The 18,208-nt window shown below is 46.4% G+C and overlaps 5 protein-coding genes across 5 annotated transcripts in view; 1 reads left to right on the top strand and 4 right to left on the bottom strand.

The window, feature by feature from the left end:
* Positions 1-251: 251 nt before the first annotated feature.
* Positions 252-678, bottom strand: PADG_06421 (uncharacterized protein; the record flags this gene model as incomplete). Its single annotated transcript, XM_010763435.1, has 3 exons — positions 252-355; positions 469-551; positions 596-678. The coding sequence occupies 3 exons, from the start codon at positions 676-678 to the stop codon at positions 252-254; spliced, it is 270 nt and encodes an 89-aa protein (XP_010761737.1).
* A 1,375-nt stretch (positions 679-2,053) lies between these two features.
* Positions 2,054-4,425, bottom strand: PADG_06420 (syntaxin-binding protein; the record flags this gene model as incomplete). Its single annotated transcript, XM_010763574.1, has 4 exons — positions 2,054-3,585; positions 3,643-4,025; positions 4,096-4,318; positions 4,386-4,425. The coding sequence occupies 4 exons, from the start codon at positions 4,423-4,425 to the stop codon at positions 2,054-2,056; spliced, it is 2,178 nt and encodes a 725-aa protein (XP_010761876.1).
* A 1,381-nt stretch (positions 4,426-5,806) lies between these two features.
* PADG_06419 (uncharacterized protein) lies at positions 5,807-10,424 on the top strand (the record flags this gene model as incomplete). Its single annotated transcript, XM_010763434.1, has 10 exons — positions 5,807-6,415; positions 6,478-6,656; positions 6,723-6,844; positions 6,918-7,422; positions 7,990-8,092; positions 8,157-8,722; positions 8,783-9,192; positions 9,255-9,496; positions 9,560-10,255; positions 10,332-10,424. The coding sequence occupies 10 exons, from the start codon at positions 5,807-5,809 to the stop codon at positions 10,422-10,424; spliced, it is 3,525 nt and encodes a 1,174-aa protein (XP_010761736.1).
* A 2,415-nt stretch (positions 10,425-12,839) lies between these two features.
* Positions 12,840-15,590, bottom strand: PADG_06418 (uncharacterized protein; the record flags this gene model as incomplete). The annotated part of the gene is made up of 6 exons (XM_010763433.1): positions 12,840-13,518; positions 13,579-14,844; positions 14,906-14,957; positions 15,036-15,168; positions 15,277-15,482; positions 15,575-15,590. 6 exons carry the CDS (start codon positions 15,588-15,590, stop codon positions 12,840-12,842), a joined length of 2,352 nt encoding a protein of 783 aa, XP_010761735.1.
* A 2,142-nt stretch (positions 15,591-17,732) lies between these two features.
* Positions 17,733-18,208, bottom strand: part of PADG_12105 (uncharacterized protein) — a gene marked incomplete at both ends in the record, with an annotated part of 2,283 nt that continues 1,807 nt past the window's right edge. The window contains one exon of the mRNA XM_010763661.1: positions 17,733-17,983. Coding sequence (XP_010761963.1) covers positions 17,733-17,983 — 251 coding nt within the window. The remainder of the gene's footprint in view (positions 17,984-18,208) is intronic.

Genomic DNA, 18,208 nt, shown 5'->3' with positions numbered 1-18,208 from the left:
ATAAAACCTCTGTGTTGATATTTGTTGAAAGGGTTGATTGCAGCAACAGCGGCTTTGACAGAGGCGTATCACCGCTCACAGATGCTTGCGATGCTGACTCCTGAGCCAGGCTAGATCTTTACTGGATTGAGGATGGAGTCAAGGAAGACTTGCTCAATGGGGATATTAACTCAGGAACCGCTAAGTCCCACGTTGAGATTATTTAGAAACGAGAATGAGAATTCGTCATTGGGATGCATCATTGATGTTGTTCAACGGGACATCCCGTGTTGTTGTTGTTGTTGTTGTTGTTGTTGTTGTTGTTGTTGTTGTTGTTGTTGCAGGTTGAATGTCATCGTCACAGTAAGATTTGTCGCTTAAAATATTTCCCGGGTAGTTAAACCAGTTGGTTAACGTAGCGCAAACTCTTCAGCTAGTAACTTAATGGATGCCAGCAGACAAAATTCCATACCAACCACGCAAACCAACTTTCAAATATCTCAAGAATTGACTGAGGTGATATGAGAGAAAATGGTCTCGAGTCCTCTGGGTACTGCGATGCGAGATCGCAGCTAACTATTAACAATAAACTACATGTAACTATATGATAAAATACACCTCTACATCAAGTAGGCTAAACACCTGGTATTTCAGGAGTTGTGACCTTGCACCGCTGCCTTCTAGGCCCCAAGCTTGCATTTTGAGTGTAAACACGGATGGCTCCAGTTTCCCGCGGCAGCTGCAGGCTACACAAAATAGACGGAAACGAGTCAAACAAGAGACAAAGACACATAGCCAGAAACTCTCCGGGGTATCATTCCAGAAAAATATCGGAGCACTGATCAGTATTTCAAAACAAACAAATACCCGATCGGCAAGGAACCCCAAAATCAAAGATGATTGGGGTACGATGTACGCTCATTCTTTGGAGGGCTGACGGGCCGTGGTGCAGAACTGAAACAAATTCAATTCATAGCAACGTCATCCTGATTTCCTTCCACCTGAACCTTGCCTGGGAGAGCAGCCAGACCCGGAAGATGTAGCACTTTTTTCAAATAGCGTAGCGTGTTGGTCTGAGCCAGGAAGTCGCTTCATAAGTTGCTGAAAGCCGAAGGTCGTTGGCTGGAAAACAGAAGTGCAGCCTCATCTCCTTAGCTCCTCTGGTGATAGCTTCATACAACGATAACATGTGAATTACTGTCGAAGCTTAGAATTGGGTCGTCGCCTCCTGGATGTGCGAGGGCACGACGGCGAGCAGGATGTCCGAGCAAGCAGGGTATTCGGGTGCTGATTTTTTATGTTTAAAATTAAAGAGGTTGAAGAAGCTTTCTCTTTCTGACTCTCAGTCAGTTGGAAGTTCTATATTGGTCAGTTGACAGGACGTACCTTTAGAGGTGGCTGATATATCATTTCTGTATAATTCCCCGCACGCAGAAGCGCGTTGTGGGTTAGGAAAAGAGGAGAAGCATGAACAACTCAGGTCATGAGGATAAGTGTTATGAGCTCAGACTTCCACAGACAACCCATTGATTCCCCTTCTTACGAGGAGATAACAAACAAAACATCATGACCGTTGTTATGGATAACAGCAGCACCTATAAGGAGATAGCTAACTATTATGGAGCATTTGAAGAGACATATTGATGGATATACATTGAAACTTAAAATCAACAATCAACGGAAAGTAACGAAATGTTTGATCCGTCGATGGAATAAAGCTGTATTAAACTGTCACGTGATGCCGCTCTCGACATCTTGGACGGAACTTGTTCCTCCTTTCAACCCCAAAGTACCCAAGCAACAAACAGTAAGAGGTATGGCTGCAGAGAAGCACCGATCCGGGCATTGACATGAGGTTGAGGTATCATTTTCTAAATAATACTTCCCAATGACATTCATTATTACATGTGGTAGGCCAACTTTGTCCTATCCGATATACATCAGAGAAGATGCCATGTTACTAAATATTAAAACATCCTCTCCGGATATGGAGATGGAGTCTGTGCAGCGAAGGATAGAACTCAAAGTTGTATTAAAAGCGAAGGAAAACATCAGGGGAAATCCGCTTAACAAATCAGATCTCCTTCCCAAGCTTCCCTAGGGCCTCCGTCAAGAACTCCGTCGCATTTACTAGATCTGTGCTCCCGTATACAACCCGTCGAGATCCCGTGCCAGACGCCCCGGATCCTCCAGTACTCGATCCACCAATCGCGCCCGAAGATCCGCCCACCCCAACGCCAGTCGCCGACAGCCCACCTCCCGTCCGACGCGCCCAGTCCTGAAGGTTCCCATATTCATCCATTGTTCCACCGCCAACTGTGAAGACGATTGCCTCGCTGAAACCTTGTCGTCGTTGGCCGAAGCTGGCGCTGATGCCAGGGCCGGTCGCACCAAGGGACCCGGGCATCCCACCTGGTTGGTTACGGGTCGAGGCTCCTGGGGGTATGGCGCCTCTTGCATTTGCGCTGCGAGGGTCAAAGTAGAGGTAGTTTTCTGTCATGGCGATTGCAGAGCTTGATGCGCCCGCGGGATCCATGATTGATTCGGTGATTTTAGTTAAGGTTAGGTCTTTGTTAGCGGGGAGGAAATTCTTGACGCTGGATATTAGAGAGTCGAAATTTGCTCCAAGTGCGCCGGAAGTGATGCGGTCTGTCAGTCTGTTGGAGAGGGAGGAGAAGCCACGGAAGAGGTCGGAGGAAGGTTGTTGGGGTGCCGTTGCGGATGTTGTCATCATTGTCATTCGTGTAATTTCTCGTACCTTTTTCACGTATGCAACAGCGCTGAGGTCGATGCATCCGGCTTGCGTGAGGGCATCTTCAAAACGGTTCAGTTCCGCTCTGGAAAAATCTGTTTCTGCGCTAAGAAACCAAATTAAAAAGAGTCGAAGCTTATCCAATGGATTCGTGCCCCCATCCGGGTTACACAGTATTTCCAGGATTTGCGATTTATTCTGTTTGGTGATGTTTTCCTCGAGTTGAAAGAAATTATCTAATTGTCGATCCTTAATACCCTTCAGGAGGGCAGTTGCGATGTTCATGTGCATATCAAGGAGTGCTTTACGTTCACGCAACTCTGGTAAAAGCGTGATGGCTGCTTTGAGGTGTTGAGCAGATGCGCTTGTATCATTTTGAAGGTCTTCGAGAGACGAAGCGCCAGTTTTTCTTGTAATATCGGTTGCATCTTCTTTGTACCGTGCAAGTTCTGCGTCAATGTCCTCAGCAACCTGTGGGAACGGAACGCCTGCGTTACGGTTCCAGAAGAAATCATTCACACTCAAATCATAGGATCTTTTTGTTGTCCCCTTTGCAGGGTTAACATCGTCGATCGGTACTTCCACAGTGATACGGTTGAGATGCATTTTCAAGACATCGTGAACCAATGATTGGTACGTCCAGGAATGAGAGAGCATGGGCACTAAGTCCACAATACGGTCGACGATGATTAGAACAGGGCGACTGGATGGGACGTTGACACCCTGCCGTTGGTTTGCAGTGGAGAATAAGTTATCTTTTGAATTCAATATGTGATCCCTTAGCTTACGATCAAGCTTAGTAGCAATCAGCTCCGATGGTCCGCCTTTCGGACAGCGGATTATTGGAATGGAGCCTTTGGTGGCGTTAGTGAGAGGCAATACTAGGAAGTCGTGTACAGGGAGAAACATACCCATGGTGACACTGACGCTAAACAAACCACTGACAATTCTGTCTATCATCTTATCCAACTCCTCGTCCGTCGTTTGGAGGCTATTTAATTTCCAGAACAGGTCTTTTCCCATCCCTAAACTAAACAAATCTGGTTCTGAAACAATGAAGTTTAAATATTGATCGTAAACCTGGGCCACCTTTTCTGACGTGCCCGTGGCAGCTATTTGAGATGCAAAGTCCTCTAACAGGGGTCGTGGAATGGAAGATATAAAATTTATGTATGCGGGAGAGTAGATATCCCGGGACAGATCTGAAGTTATAAGTTGTATGTTCGCCGGAGTTGGTTCAACGAAGTAAAGCACAGGGACATCTGGTATCGGGTATCGGGTGGTGTTGATATTCCTATTCCCATGAATTAACAACAAAAAATAGCCCACTTTAAGGACAGTTTTTTATTAAAGGATGTTCGTACAGGTGGATGGTGACCCCCCGGGTTCGAAGATCGTTCACTCGTAGAACACTGCTTATGACATCGCGACCTAAGTTATCAAATACAAGCACCTTCCATATAGGATCGCCATCTTCGTTCAGGATCGGGGTGGAGTGGATTAGGCCACCTGGGCCGGCAGAGTCGCCTTGGAAATCTGGGTGGTGAGGCGCGTCATGATTTAGGTTGAGAATTTTCTCGATGGAAGCTGTTTGGAGGATCTATTTAGCTGGATTCGGTCCAGATACAGCAGAGTGGCAGAGCGCAATACATACCAATCTGCCTCTGCCGGAGAGACGGCGGACGTGAAGCCATGGAAGCTGAGAGATAGCTGCGGCCTATTGAGCAGGCTTTGCAGAGCTGACGACTCGGAATTCCTGATTTGTAGGGTTTAATTATTTATTAATAATTATTAGTGGATCCAAAAAGAAGGGCAGAAAGCCATTCAAGCTGGGAAACCAGGGACAAAGCTCAATCAATTAATGAGCGCGAAGCGGATATACGTAAGTTGCATGTTGTCGCTGTCGCCAGATCTCAATATCAATTCAACTTCCCCAAACTTCAGGCCGGGGTTCTGAAAAAGGAAATGACTGGGCATTAACAAGGTTGCCGGCCATATTGTTCTTCCGCAGCGATCACACGTGATCTCGGAAGGAGACATGGGCCGGTGGCGCGGGTGACAAAACAACACGAAGTCAACGTCAACGTCGTGCCCAGACAGCTTCTTCTCTCCTCGAACAACCCGACTCTCCCGCCTCACTCATCTCCACATATCCCTCTCAACTGCTGAATTCTCATCGTAAAGGCATTCACTATGCTACTAAGCTGAAAACCTGAAGAACTGGCTCGTTGTATGAGACCTTGCTCCGTGGATTAAGGCAAGTGGAAAGGCTGGCAAGGCCGTCGGTGACTTAGGGGCCCTGGAGAAGAATTCTGCGCAGGATCGAGGATCGAGGAATAGTTTGAGATACGTTTGGGAGGGAGGGACAGAACAATACAACTGTGTGGAAATATTTGGGAGTTGAACGGCTCCTGCAGTGGAAACTTTGCTTGTACTTTTGTGACTTGTGGTGTATTGCTGTTGGTGTTTATTTTGCTGCAGAATTTTTCCCCTTATTAAAACCGGCAAGAACCTCAAAAACTTACGGTCAGACTGACGTTCAGGAGGGCAAAGTAAGCCTATTTGATCCTACTGCACACGCACGCACTTTTTTTTTTTTTTTTTGCTTTTCTATTTATATTTTCTTTTTAACATCTAACACACCCTTCTGGGCTTTAACAAACACCTAACAAAAGAATCCCCCCCAAAAGAACAAATCTCAACTCAAACCTAGGCCAGCAAAAGCCAGCCCTCACTGGCAACAAAACACACTGCCAACTACTGTCAGATATTTATTGCCCACCCGAACCCTTTAGAAGCAGCCAGCAAGGGGAGGCTGAGTATCAAACTTCGCCTTGTTGAGAAACAGCGTCGCGCCATTCCTAAATGAGACTGCCCCTCTTGCCTTTATCGTTATACGCTAGTACGCATACGGTTAGATCAGTTGCATCTCTTGACAAAGAACCCTAAAAGCGGCAACACCCCACTCCAAATCGGGCACACCCTTTTTTTGTTCTGGTGTCCCACGTGACCACTGTAACCCTGACGGAATCTGCATAATATATCGGTCAGGGTATTAAGGGGGGAAGTCTGATCATGGACTCTTCGTCGAATTCCAATCCCTCGTCTGTGTCAGAACCCGCAACTGGTGGCTATTCTGGAGAATTCTGGGGTGGATTAAACCATCTGTACGGTTCCAACCAGCCTGAAGGCCAGCCTTTTGGTATAGGATGGGATCATCCTGTCTTTCGAACAGCTGCACCCAACCTCCAGCGATCTCACCAGCAACCTCAGGATATTTATTCCCACCCCTCGCAGCAATGGCAGCAACCCCATTTGCAGCCTCAATTGCAGCCTCAATTGCAGCCTCAGTTGCAGCCTCAGTTGCAGCCTCAGTTGCAACCCCAGATGGTACAAGAGTCACAGCAGAATTATGCTTTGCCCCCCCAGTACCAACTCAACCAGTTTCAGTCTTCAAATCCAACATATGAGACAACCCAACCAAGCCCAACTTCCTATAGACAATATACATTTGATTCCCTGAACTTTTATTCCAACTCCCCCGCTGCGCCTCAAAATGGCTTTCGTCAACAACCTCCAGATGATCTGCAAATAGTGAATCATTCGTCACAGATCGCTCCATCATCCGTCAGGGGTCCTATGCCGTCTTATGAAAGATCAGGAACTTTGCAAAGGGATATACAAGTAAGTAACTGCTGACAGCTGCTCCTTTTGTATGACTCTCATTGCTAATGAACTCCCCCTAGAATGATAACATTAACCTTTCAAATGGCTTCCAGCAATCTCACCCGGGATCTGCTTACCACAATACCATTGATCCGCAGTTTCTTTCTGCGTCTCAGCATTCGATGATTCAACCTAGCTCCCCTCAAAATGAATTCTTTGTTATTAATCCAGCAGACCTTGACAATCGGCCTACCCCAGAGTCAGTCTCCTAGTTTACTTTCTGTTTATTCCCTTTTCCCGTGTATAGATGGCTAACTTGAAGTAGTCTGTATCATCAAACATACAGCGCGGAGATTGCTCCCCGCTTGATTGGTTCAAATCCACCAAATATAAATCACATACAGTCAATTCCTTCTGTCACAACAACCGCGAAAAAGTCAAAAAAATGTAAGCCTATTAGTTTCTTAAGAAGTGCAGTATGATTTCTATCATTATATGACGCTTCGCTAACAGAGACTAGCAACAACAAAAGCCGATAAACCACCAACAAAGCGCAAGAAAAAAGATGAAACAGAAAAGGTTCAGGATCGTACACAAGCTGCAGCCAATAAGGCTATGGTCAAACAGGGTCCACGACCATCGGATGCCTCAGCCAGTTCTGATAGTGATGGCTCCGACGGTTCTTCGGATCTCGAGGTCGCACCAGAGCCCTCTCCTCTTCCTCCTGTACGGCCTCAGGATGTCGAGAGTGGCACCAAGTACGACACGTTGAAAGCGGTTTGGTCGCCAAGGAATAAGCAACCGCCAATATCAACAATACGAAATGCGTTGATGCTTTTCTCTGAACTTGTCAAGGGAGTTCGCGACACTTGGAAATCGAAAAGCGAATTACTAAAAGCAGCTGAGAATCAAAACCATGAAGACAAAATCCCTGGAATCAAGAAGGAAGTTTTATTGCAACGCCGTCTCATAGAACTTATAGTCACTACTGCTCTGGAAGGTGGGCACCCAGCCATCATCCAAAGGTATGTCCAACTTGCTTTTTCCCATTTCTGCACACTTGAATTATCATTTATTATCAACCCAATTGTAGCTGTTTGGGCAGAGAAAAGAGAGGAAAGAAATGGAACGAGAAAAAATCGAGATATATTTTAAATAATAATGCCATGTGCGGACAATCAGCATCTGTGCCCCATTTCAAGGCTAGAAGCAAGCGTTATTACATCTAATCCTTAGAATTTCCGAGGGAGAAGTTAAAAGTGCTGCGAATGTATGAAGCTTAAATGGCCTGTACAATCAATGCGCCAGCCTCTATATTTCGCTGCAGCTAATTGTACCAAACGTCTATCCCGTTATCAATCACCACTTAAATGTGTGATCCAGGCATCATCTGTTCAGCTTCGCGAGCAAATCAAATATCTGTTAAAATTCATGGAAGAATCTCTTGCTTGACAACTCTGCCCCCTGCATACTTTGAATGACCCTTCTATTCTCGCTTCCCTTTTTCCTCCTATTCCCCCCCCCCCCCCCGTTTTATTAAAATCAAAGGAAGACAATCACTTTAATGAGAAATATGCTTATATGTATGTTAGGTTCGGTGAACATCCAATTATTGTGTCTGCACTGTATTCATTTTTGCTTGATCGACATACCGCAGCAGACAGTGATGGACCTTTAACAGTAAATATATTGAAGGTAACCTCTATCATCTTCTTTCCAAATCTGCTATGCACACATTGGCTAACTCTGATGATAATAGCTCATGGCAAAATTCGTGACAATGGATCAAGCGATGCTTGAGAAAACCAAAAACGACAAAATCCTTACCCGATTTGTCAAAAAAGGGGGTGATGTCATTAAACAGCTAGCACAAACAATTCTATCCAATGCCGCAGAGTTGACAAAGAGGAAGGCCGAACTCGCAAAAGCTACTTCCAATAAAACGGAGAGCACCCTCAATGAACATGAGCTAGTGCCTATGCAACCCGAAATAATCATTCAGAACCCCGCTGAGCTCACTCCCGGGACCAAGAGGCCCCGTGAGCCTGAAGCAGGTGGTGCTCCGTCGCCAAAGCGAACTGTAACTGCTGCCAACGGCAAGCCTGTTGCTAAACTTGTTGCTGCAGCCCCGACGAAACGCGCTACAGTCACCGCTCAAGAAGTCAAGCCCGCAGCTACAAGCGAGAGTGCAGTTGCTGCTAAACCCAAGGCCAATATAGTGGTTCCAAAACCCACCCCAAATCTCTTTAGTAGCTTAATGTCTGCTTCTAAAAAACCTGGAACCTCCAATGCTGCCCGTGCTGCTGCTGCCAAGGAAAAAGCGAAGTATGTCGGACACAATCTCCTCTATTGCCGTGGAAGACTCATACTGATGTCAAGAAACAGTTCCGCACCAGAGCTGAAGCCCACCCCGTCTTCAGCTGCGGCGCCAAAGCCTGCCTTCTCATTCTCTGAGACCATGGCTGATTTGAATAAGCCAAAAGAACTTGCTTCTAGCAAACCAGCCGAGGATCTTCCCCTGGAAACAGAGGAAGAACGCAAGAAACGTCTCCGAAAAGAAGAACGTCGTAAGCTACGTGTGAGCTGGAAACCGGATGAAGAATTGACTGAAATCCGTCTCTTCACTCATGACCCCGAGGAAGAGGTTGGCCACGACGACAGCATGATCCGCGATGTTGCTGATGTAAGCGGCGAGGGAAGAACCCTGAAACTCCATCGTGATTTAGACGATCTGGAAGACGATGATGATCCTGAAGCTCGAGAGGAGATTATTCGTCCCTACACTACACCAATAGGTATGATCAAGATTAACTTCTTAATTAAATATTGGCTAGTTCCTAACTCCTGTCTAAATTAGGAATCGACTTCTCTGAACTTGATCCCGGGGAACGGAGCCGGAATTTCAACAAGAGAGGGGGCACACAGAATCCCGATAGTAACGAAAAACGGGCTCAGGAGCTGCGCGAAGCGAATACACTGAGTGTCTTCTACACATCTCCAGCCGATATCCCCTTGTCTCCTAAGGAACCACCCTTGCCGGATCCGGATGAACCATATAACCCAGAGGTCCCCTTTGGCGAGCCAGAAGATAGAATAAAGGTATTTGGTTTTAAACAGGACTGTTTTTTCAATTCTAGCCGTCTAACATTATCAACCAAACAGGCGCGATCTGCAAAATACTTTGCTGCACGAGCCCCACCCCCACCACCCCTACAACCGGTTTCGATAACCCAGAATTCCAGCACGGTAGATATCGCTTCCCTACTCAAGATCATCCAGCAAACCCCCCAACAAGGGCAACAATCCCAGCCATCAAGCCCTTTATTCGATGTCGAAAAAACTTTTGGGCAATTCTCTGGCAGCCAGGTCCAACCCACCGTCCCGTCGATACCTCAAATACCCCATATTCAACCGCCTACACAAACCCCCGCAATGCAAGGCGGTCTTGATATTCAAGCACTGCTTGCTGTCATGAATGCGCAGAAGCAGCTTCAGCAAGCAACCCCTCCCCCCTCTTTCCCTCAGGCTCAAAGCCAGGCTTCGTCAACCCAAACCCCGAACCTTGCTGCTGTCCTATCCCAGTTCCAAAATGTTGCAACACCCCAACAGCAGCAACAGCATCAACAACCATCTTCTCAGTCTTTTGGATATAATCAGAATCAAAATCAACAGAAAAAACAGCAGCAAGGTAACATTTATGAGGACTCTGATAGGAAGCGGATGCGCGAAGGGCATGGCCATGGCCACAATAAGCATGGTGGACATGACAATTTTGAGGACGGAGGCCATGGTCATGGTCACGGTCATGGTCACAACAAGCGGTCTAGGACAAATGGCGACTTCAAACATAAGAAACATGTAAGTTTCTCTCATATCTATGGACTTGAATAAACTGCAGCAGTGCCTAGCTAACGATTCAATCTCCCGCTCGTAGCCCAAGGCAGGCCTTGTCCCGTGTCGATATTGGAAGGAAGGAAAATGTCTCAAGGGCGACGACTGCACATTCCGTCACGATCCTCTCGATTGAGTTTTGAACAGTTGATATCGCCTTTAATTCTAGCCTTACCATATACCCAATATCGACCCTCTACCCATCGCTGCATGAATATTTGTTGAATACATCTCTCGATACTTGACGATATTTTCCAAATATATGCACCCTTCACGTGAAGTTGTCGTTTGGACCTCTTGTCCACCATCTGTATGCTCGTTTGTTCTATTATTTGCTGCAGAACGCGCAGCCGGTGTTTCTTGATGTGGTATTATTTTTAACACATATATCTCTTGCTGCCCGCTTACTACGTCTTTTAATTTCACATTTTCTTTCCCTCCCCCGGTTCTAGCATTGGCACACCGCGTAATTTCTAGCTGGAACAACTGTTGAAGATACCGGCACGTTTTGCTACTTCCTTTTTCACCCGCACGAATCCGCCTGCACATACTCATTGCACTTAACCTCATCTTCTCTGCAAATATCTCTGTACTATATCTTCGCCATTCCATTCCCCACATGCCCGACCTAGTCAACATATCGAATTCAGCAACATAACCCCTCTCAACCGTTCTATGCCTAATCTCCTATCCCACAACCCAAACACGGCCCTTCTATACAGATATACAATGCACCATCCACAAACCGCTTTAACATTTTACATTACACTTTCCCCCATACCCACACTGCGTTTTCTGGTATGTCAGATCCTACAGAATCTCTTTCCTTTGCCTTTTTTGTGGGGACTTTGTTTTTGGCTTGGGCCTTTGGTCTGTTTTTACTTTCTACCTTCTGTATCCTGTAAGAAATAGAGTAGGGAAGGAATGGTAAGAAAGGCCCCGGGTGGGGGGGGGGGGGGTTGGGCTCAGTCATGTTTCATTGACTTGTTACACCCCGCGTGTGCAAACACACTGAATACATTTGTGTTTTTGCTCGATAAAGAAATAATAAATCCTTAAACTTCAACAATATGTAGCTCATGATATAAATATGCCTTTCGAACTTTAGAGATGTGTAAAAAGGAAATCAAATAATCTTCAGGAGGGGGCTATCGCAGGCCGACGCCTTGCTCCCCCTATATCTTTACGAAACCGCCGCAGTTGACATATCCTATATGTTATATTCATTACATGCCTGTCCATCTGTATATTTTCAGAGGCATCTTCCATGAGAGGCAGGTATTCATTGCGCATATATTGCAGACTGGCAGGTGAGCTCCAAGCAATCGAGGTCTATTCTTTGATAAGAAGCCTCCGTTGCGAACACGCAACAGGAGCTCTGCGACTATAGTTACCTTTTCTCTCTTCATTCATGTCTGTAGGTTGAAATGTCAAGAAGTGAAGAGCCCAGGCAGATATATATATATATATATATATATGTAATATAAAAATAACTCGAATGCACATGGTTAATCGATCTATTTTCTTCATGAATCAAGTAGTTGACTAGGTCTTTATGTTTTGCTTTAACTTCATTGATATAGTTCAACCTGTTGCAACTGTTATTAATAAACTCTCAAATGAATGTGCTCCTTATCTCCGTCCACGGGGGGCAAACATATTCATGCTTATTCTCCTTTCACCAAAAGCAACTTTGCTCTTTAAAAGAAGTAAACATGAATGTTTTTACATTCAAGTAGTTAATGACGTTCTTTTTTAAAGTTACGAGTGCTTTTTCACTCCCATGGCTCAATGGCACTGTTAACATATGACTGACATCTTATAAAAGGAAATGAAGACAATAAAGTTGCAATTAAACTACCTGCTTAAATATGATTCCTTTCGTGATTGAGAGAGTGTATAAGAGAAAGAAAAAGAAAGAGAAATTCATAAAGGAAAGTAGAAGGGAAAAGATGGGTTGGGTTGCCGGGGGGGTGTAGAATACAATTGGATCCCGTCGTTTTGCGATATGTCATGAGGAAACATTAGAAAATTGGGTTAATCGGAAGAAAAGGGGGTAAATGAGCTCAGCTAAGCAGGGAAAGAAAATCTGTCATTCGAAACGCAAGGGGATAAAGCTGTCATACACCTACCCACCGCCGTTAAATAAAACCAAGGGGAAAAAAATAAGGAAAAGAAGACTTGGCCCGAATAACGACGACTCTCATTCAGTAAATTACCTGTCCACTTTCTACCTGCTGTTAGCGTCTCGCTGATCATTAACGGATTGACAGGAATTGCTGCTTGGCACTTCGTCCATCTGTGAGGTTTTCCATTGAGCCAAAGACCACGCCCCGGATGTAAAATATTTAACTCGGGGGGATATTGCCCGTGTTTCTGAAAAGGGGTATAAAATCGGAAAACACGCAGAAGGCTACATACAAATGTAAGAAGCAGTATCCACATCTTTCCTACGTCCGGTCCAATCCACTGGGAACTTGAATTTCACAAAAAAGATAATCAGACACCAAATAACTGCTCATGAACCAAGATAGTTTTCCCGCACATTAGATTAGGCAAAAAACTCCGGCGGCAGAGCCGCTAGAGCGGCAACAACACCAATACCACCAACCGCAGCGCCCACCAGCGCGCTGGCGGCATAGCGGGCAAAATTACTCCCGCGGGCAGGAGACGGCTCCGTCTTCACCTTCTTCTGTGGAGGTGCTATTTCACTCTGCTCCGTAGAGGTAGGGGGGTCCTGGCCCTCCTGTTTATCGACGACTGAGTAAGTCGATTGAGAGTTTGACGCTGAGGTTAAGGTAGATGGAGGTGGGATGATATACTGCGGCTGCGCGTCGGGTAGGTATTCATCTCCATCGGGGTCCCCGGGGACATGGACTTCTGGTATTGACATTTCCTCTGCCTTTCGTTTTAGTGGGTTATTTGGTCGGCAGGGTTCGGGGATGCAATTCTCCTCATCGATGATGTTGGCGATTGGGATGGATGTTGCTTGTCTGGATTGCCCTGGCACAGAACTGCTGGCTGGTTTGGTCGGGTATTGTGCTGTTGGCTCCCTAACGGATGCGTCATGCGGACCGTCGGTGACAGTCTGCCACTGAGGCCGATGTAATGAGCTTGGATATGGTGGCGATGATCCTATCCTATATGTGCTGCTGCAAGCCCGGGCTGGTGCAAACGTGCCACATTGATAGATATCTTTGACGTTTTCGGCAATGGCATGATTGCGTGTACTGCTCCAGCCATCAGTGAGTTAGTACAAAGCATGAGCGGAGGACAAATTAATAACGTACTTTTCCATTAACCAAGCTTCTTCCTGGTGTGAAGTGGCAAAGGGGCCTTCAGAATACGGCGGGCGCAAAGGGGGAAGATGAGGAAAATCATAATTGCCAGTAACTGCAGATGTACCGCCACCCTGCGTTGATGATTCTTGCTCTAGGGAGCGAAGGAATTCGCAAGGAGCGATTTCGCACAATCGTTGCGCATTGGGCTTAGGTGGAAATGCCCACCCTTGGTATATGTTTTCGGCTACGGACCCGTGCGAGTCATCGATTATTGGTCTAGCAAGGGCCTTATCGGAGGGACTGGGCGTTCTTTGTAGACCGAGAGCAAACTTCCGGTCCCGGTTCCCGGTTGCCCTCGTTTCGGGAGGACTAGGTTTGTAGGCCAGAACTGAGGGATGCACAGTGCTCGACTGCTCCCGTGACACATGGGTGCTCATAGCCCTGGAGTAGATGTGACTGTCGTTATCACCAGGTTTGGAGGCACTAGAAAGGGCGGGCGTCAGAAACGCGGATGGGCTCATATTATTAGCATGGTTAGGATGCCTGTCGGGCTCTCCAGATTCACCGTCTGACTTGGATGTGGTTTTTAGAGATTCTGGGGTGGAGGGAATAGCAGCCTTAGCTAAATTTTCTGCGCCGCTGGTCCGTGGTTTGATAGCACCTGAGTCAGCTGCGGCTTCGGTCCCAAATGGAAGATTCTCAGTTTCCCAGTCAGAAACGGAGAGGTGCTCATCATCTGAAAATTGGTTAAATTCATCTCCCGATTCTGCATTGATGTCCCTGTCATCTTCAGTTGGAAGATCCGTAACCGCGGGATATTCCTTGGCCAATCCCGTTGTTGAGTCAGGGCAAGCATCAGCGGCGGAGGACTGTTGCGGACCCGATTTTTTTGTAACCGTTTCGTCCACCAGATTAATGTAGGGATTGAGTTTTGGACTGGAGGATGGAGGGACCACTGGGTGTTCTTCGTATCTGGGCTTCGATGTAGAATGGTCTTCGGGTTTGCTTAGTGGGGATGAAGTAGGGGAAGACTTTTCCTGTCCATCGTCTTCGTCAGAGGAGCAAACGGAGATGACATCCGAATTGGCTTCAACAGGGCGTTTCCGAGTCAGTGCTTCAGCATCAGGAGTAGTTTCGACAATAGCTTCTGCTTGTGGATCATCGAAATCATGATCTTCTATATCTTCGTCATCGTCATCATCATCATCTGGCACGACGAAGGTATTCTCTGAGTAGCGTTTATTAGGCTTTGGAATCTCCACCTTGGCAAAAGTCCTAAGGATGGTAAGCAAAAATAACGGCCCCAAAAACTTGGCTAAGATTATGCAAGACATACGGTTCTTTTGTCCATAGCAAGGCTAGGCGAACTCTCAGAGGTTCAAAGGTTTCTGTAAAAAAAAAAGAGAAGTTAGAGGAAGATATGTACATAGAAGATGCCAATGTGGAAAGCGGCATGGGCTACCTACCTGCTCCACGAGTAATCTTGGCTCCAAATGTCAGGATATCGCGATTCGTGAGCGGTGTCTTATTGTTACTGACAAGCTTAGTGCCGTTCAACCAGGTGCCATGCATAGAGTCGGTATCCGTGATGGAAGCTTGCTGGAGATCACGAAACCAAAAATGATTAGCTAATTCTCCGAAGATAAGTCGACAAGACCACGGGGTTTATATATATAATATATATATATATATATATATATATTTTACCTGTTTCTGTGAACAAATGGTGATAGTGGCGTGGGTACGGGACATGACACGAGAATCGAACCAGGCATTGTTCTGTGCTGGGACGAGTTTCTTGTTAGTCGCCTTGGAGGATCGACCGATGACGATTTTCTCTGTATCTGAAGACAGAGTCAAGACTCGAGGTCCGACAGAGCATTTGGAATTTAGGAGAGTGAGGGTCACGGCAACTAGGACGGAGAAAGTAATGTTGGTGTTAGTTGAGAAGAAACTTGATGAATTGCAACACTTCGATAGCAGCGAGATAACGGAGGAACTGTACATTTGCTAGACTCCATGATGCCCTCTCCGCATCTGGGATGGCACCGGCTACAAGGATTAAGCAATTGGAATCTCGTGATTTGATGTTGGTAGTGGGAAGAATGCTCCGTTAAATAGCTTGGAAGACGAGCAATCACATGTGTTAAAAGTAGAGCCCAAAATAGAGTCTGTAGCAAATACTGAATGGTAGATCTGTGGGAGAGTGAAGTATGTATTTGTGAACTATTGCTCAGGTACAGAGAGCTAGTGCAGGAGGGGAAGCTGATATAGCATTTGCTGAGGGAGAAGCTGTTCCCAACCTATGACGCAAGTCGCAAAAGTCACTCTGTCCACACACGCTTGCGTGAGTGGTCTGACAAAGCTGTAGAGTGCGGGCCCGCCGGAGAAAGATCGGAGTCAAGGATTCCAATGGAGAGGTGGGGAATGTAGAAAGGGGATGGCGGAGAGATGGATGAGATGAGGTAGCTAAGCTGGATGAACCAGATATATCGCCGATACTGCTGAAGACTGCTGAGATATTGGATGGAGAGGGAGGATGGAAAAGACTACTGAAGTAGGGGAGAGTAGCGTTGAAGTCAGCCGTTGAGGCTGAGGTTAAGATAAGCAGAACGGGGGGATGAGTAATGAGGAACAGGGCGGATGGGCTGGAGATTGGGAGAAATGGCAGTTAACAGAGCTAGGAAGCAACAACACCGGGGCAGGAGAGAAAGGGGAAGGAGGAACAGAGTCAACAGCGTGCGTAGTATATGGCAGTGGCAGATACCATTGGTGGGGGGATATGTATTTATATATATACGGTAGAAAGGCAGCGGGATGGGGATGAGGTTGAGATGAGGATGAGAGGATGAGGTTGAGGCAGGAGAGTGAGGGGAAGGCCAGAAGGATAGTTTAGTTACAGGGGTGGGGGGGGCGGGATCGGCAGTTTTGACAATGCAATACACACTCATACATACATCGTACTGTCAAGGTCCTTACAACAAAGCCGGTGAGGCGGGTACTGGATACCAGCAACTCGGCGGGGAAACTCTGACAAGCTCAGGTCGCGGGTACGGGGAGGGAAGCTGTGGGATGAACGTGTATTGCTGCACACATACCAAAAGTTTACATGGACTTGGCGGTGACCCGATCTAGGCAGAACCCGCCGTGTTCTTTGACGCTATTTTCACCGCTTACCTGTTATGTCGTTGGGTTTCAATGGGGCAATATTCATGATGTAAAAGGTTCGTATGCCGTAGTATGTTGTTCTGACTGAGATTTTAGGCCGTGTTCACCTTTTTGAAAAACCACCTTCAGCTGTAACTCACACCCTACCGTTCGGAACCCTTATCTGCTGAAGGGAAATTTGATGATATCAACGTGAGGTCATCCGATGGCTACTTTTAGTTCCCATTCGAAGGTTAAGGTTGGATAAACGACGGATGGGAGTTACGTAGGAGACTGGATGGAAAAAGAGACAAATATATATGATTACTCTGGCATGCCCAACAACAGGAATAAATAATAATAATAATAATAATAAAAATAAATAATGAAAAGCACCCTCGTAATTACACATTTAAGGCCCGGCTCCCATATAAACCACCACCATATATATGTGATGACACCTAGGTTAGTTCAGAAGAAATAAAAAGAAAACACAAAAAAGGAGGTTCGGGATGCCGACAGTCCGAAGGGGCAAAAAACAGTCTTAAGCTTCAAACTAAATGATAACACAAAAATATCAACTATCAAAGTTAGGAACACAGACATACCAGGGAGAGGGAAAAGCCCAACGGTGATACACTAGGATACAAGTGAAAGAGGAAAGGAAGAAGACAGGAGTTGAGAGAGGAGAGCTTTCGAGTCTCTGATGCATGAATCGAATCCGATTCCTCCGGACAGATAAAGGGTTTTGTAATTTCATGTAGATAAGTGAAACAAGAGGAATTCAGCCGGCGAGTCCGGCTGCTGCCATAGCTTTCAGAAGTGATAATGGCAGGTGCTTTTAATTTTCCGTTCGCGTTTGCGTTGGGCCCCCGGGAGGTTAGGAGACACACAATATTGCATAATACAGGTGGTTGTTGCAGGCAGAGACAGAGTAAAATATTCCTTTCAATTAATTTCAATCCAATCCGATATGAGTTTTTTGGGGTTTGTGTCGATGTGGTGATCCTCTGTCCTTACGACGGAGGCACCCCCATCGCAGCCGCGCCAGCCACCTGCTGCAGTCGCGCCGCAAGCTTAGGATATCTCTCCTGCACCTCCAGTTGTGCACGGGTGGCTTCAGCGTATGACACGGCGTTAATGACTTCTGCCTCTGTTCGGGCTAGCTCGCCGGCTCGCTCGAAGTATTTCAGCGCCTGGGATACTTTGCCTTGCTGCAGAAGGAGTTGGGCGAGTGTGGCGACGGCGATGTCGCATTCGGGATCAACTGGGGAGGGCGAGGGACAGATTGAGTTAGCAAAATAACGTTGATAATGTTGTCAGATGTGCAGTGGGTGTGTGTGAGTGTTTGGGTTTGAGGAACATACTGATAAGAGCCTTCTGGCATAGATTCTCGGCTTCGGTAAAATCGTGCTTCCACTGGAACAGGGCCAAGGCCTTGTTGATCAAGGGTAGCACATTGATGCCCCAAGGCTTGTTGGTTTTCTCCAGC

The sequence above is a fragment of the Paracoccidioides brasiliensis genome, assembly GCF_000150735.1.
Source record: "Paracoccidioides brasiliensis Pb18 unplaced genomic scaffold supercont2.8, whole genome shotgun sequence".
NCBI classification, from domain to species: Eukaryota; Fungi; Ascomycota; class Eurotiomycetes; order Onygenales; family Ajellomycetaceae; genus Paracoccidioides; species Paracoccidioides brasiliensis.
Note: the sequence above shows the minus strand (reverse complement) of the source record. Positions and strands in the feature narration are given on the sequence as shown.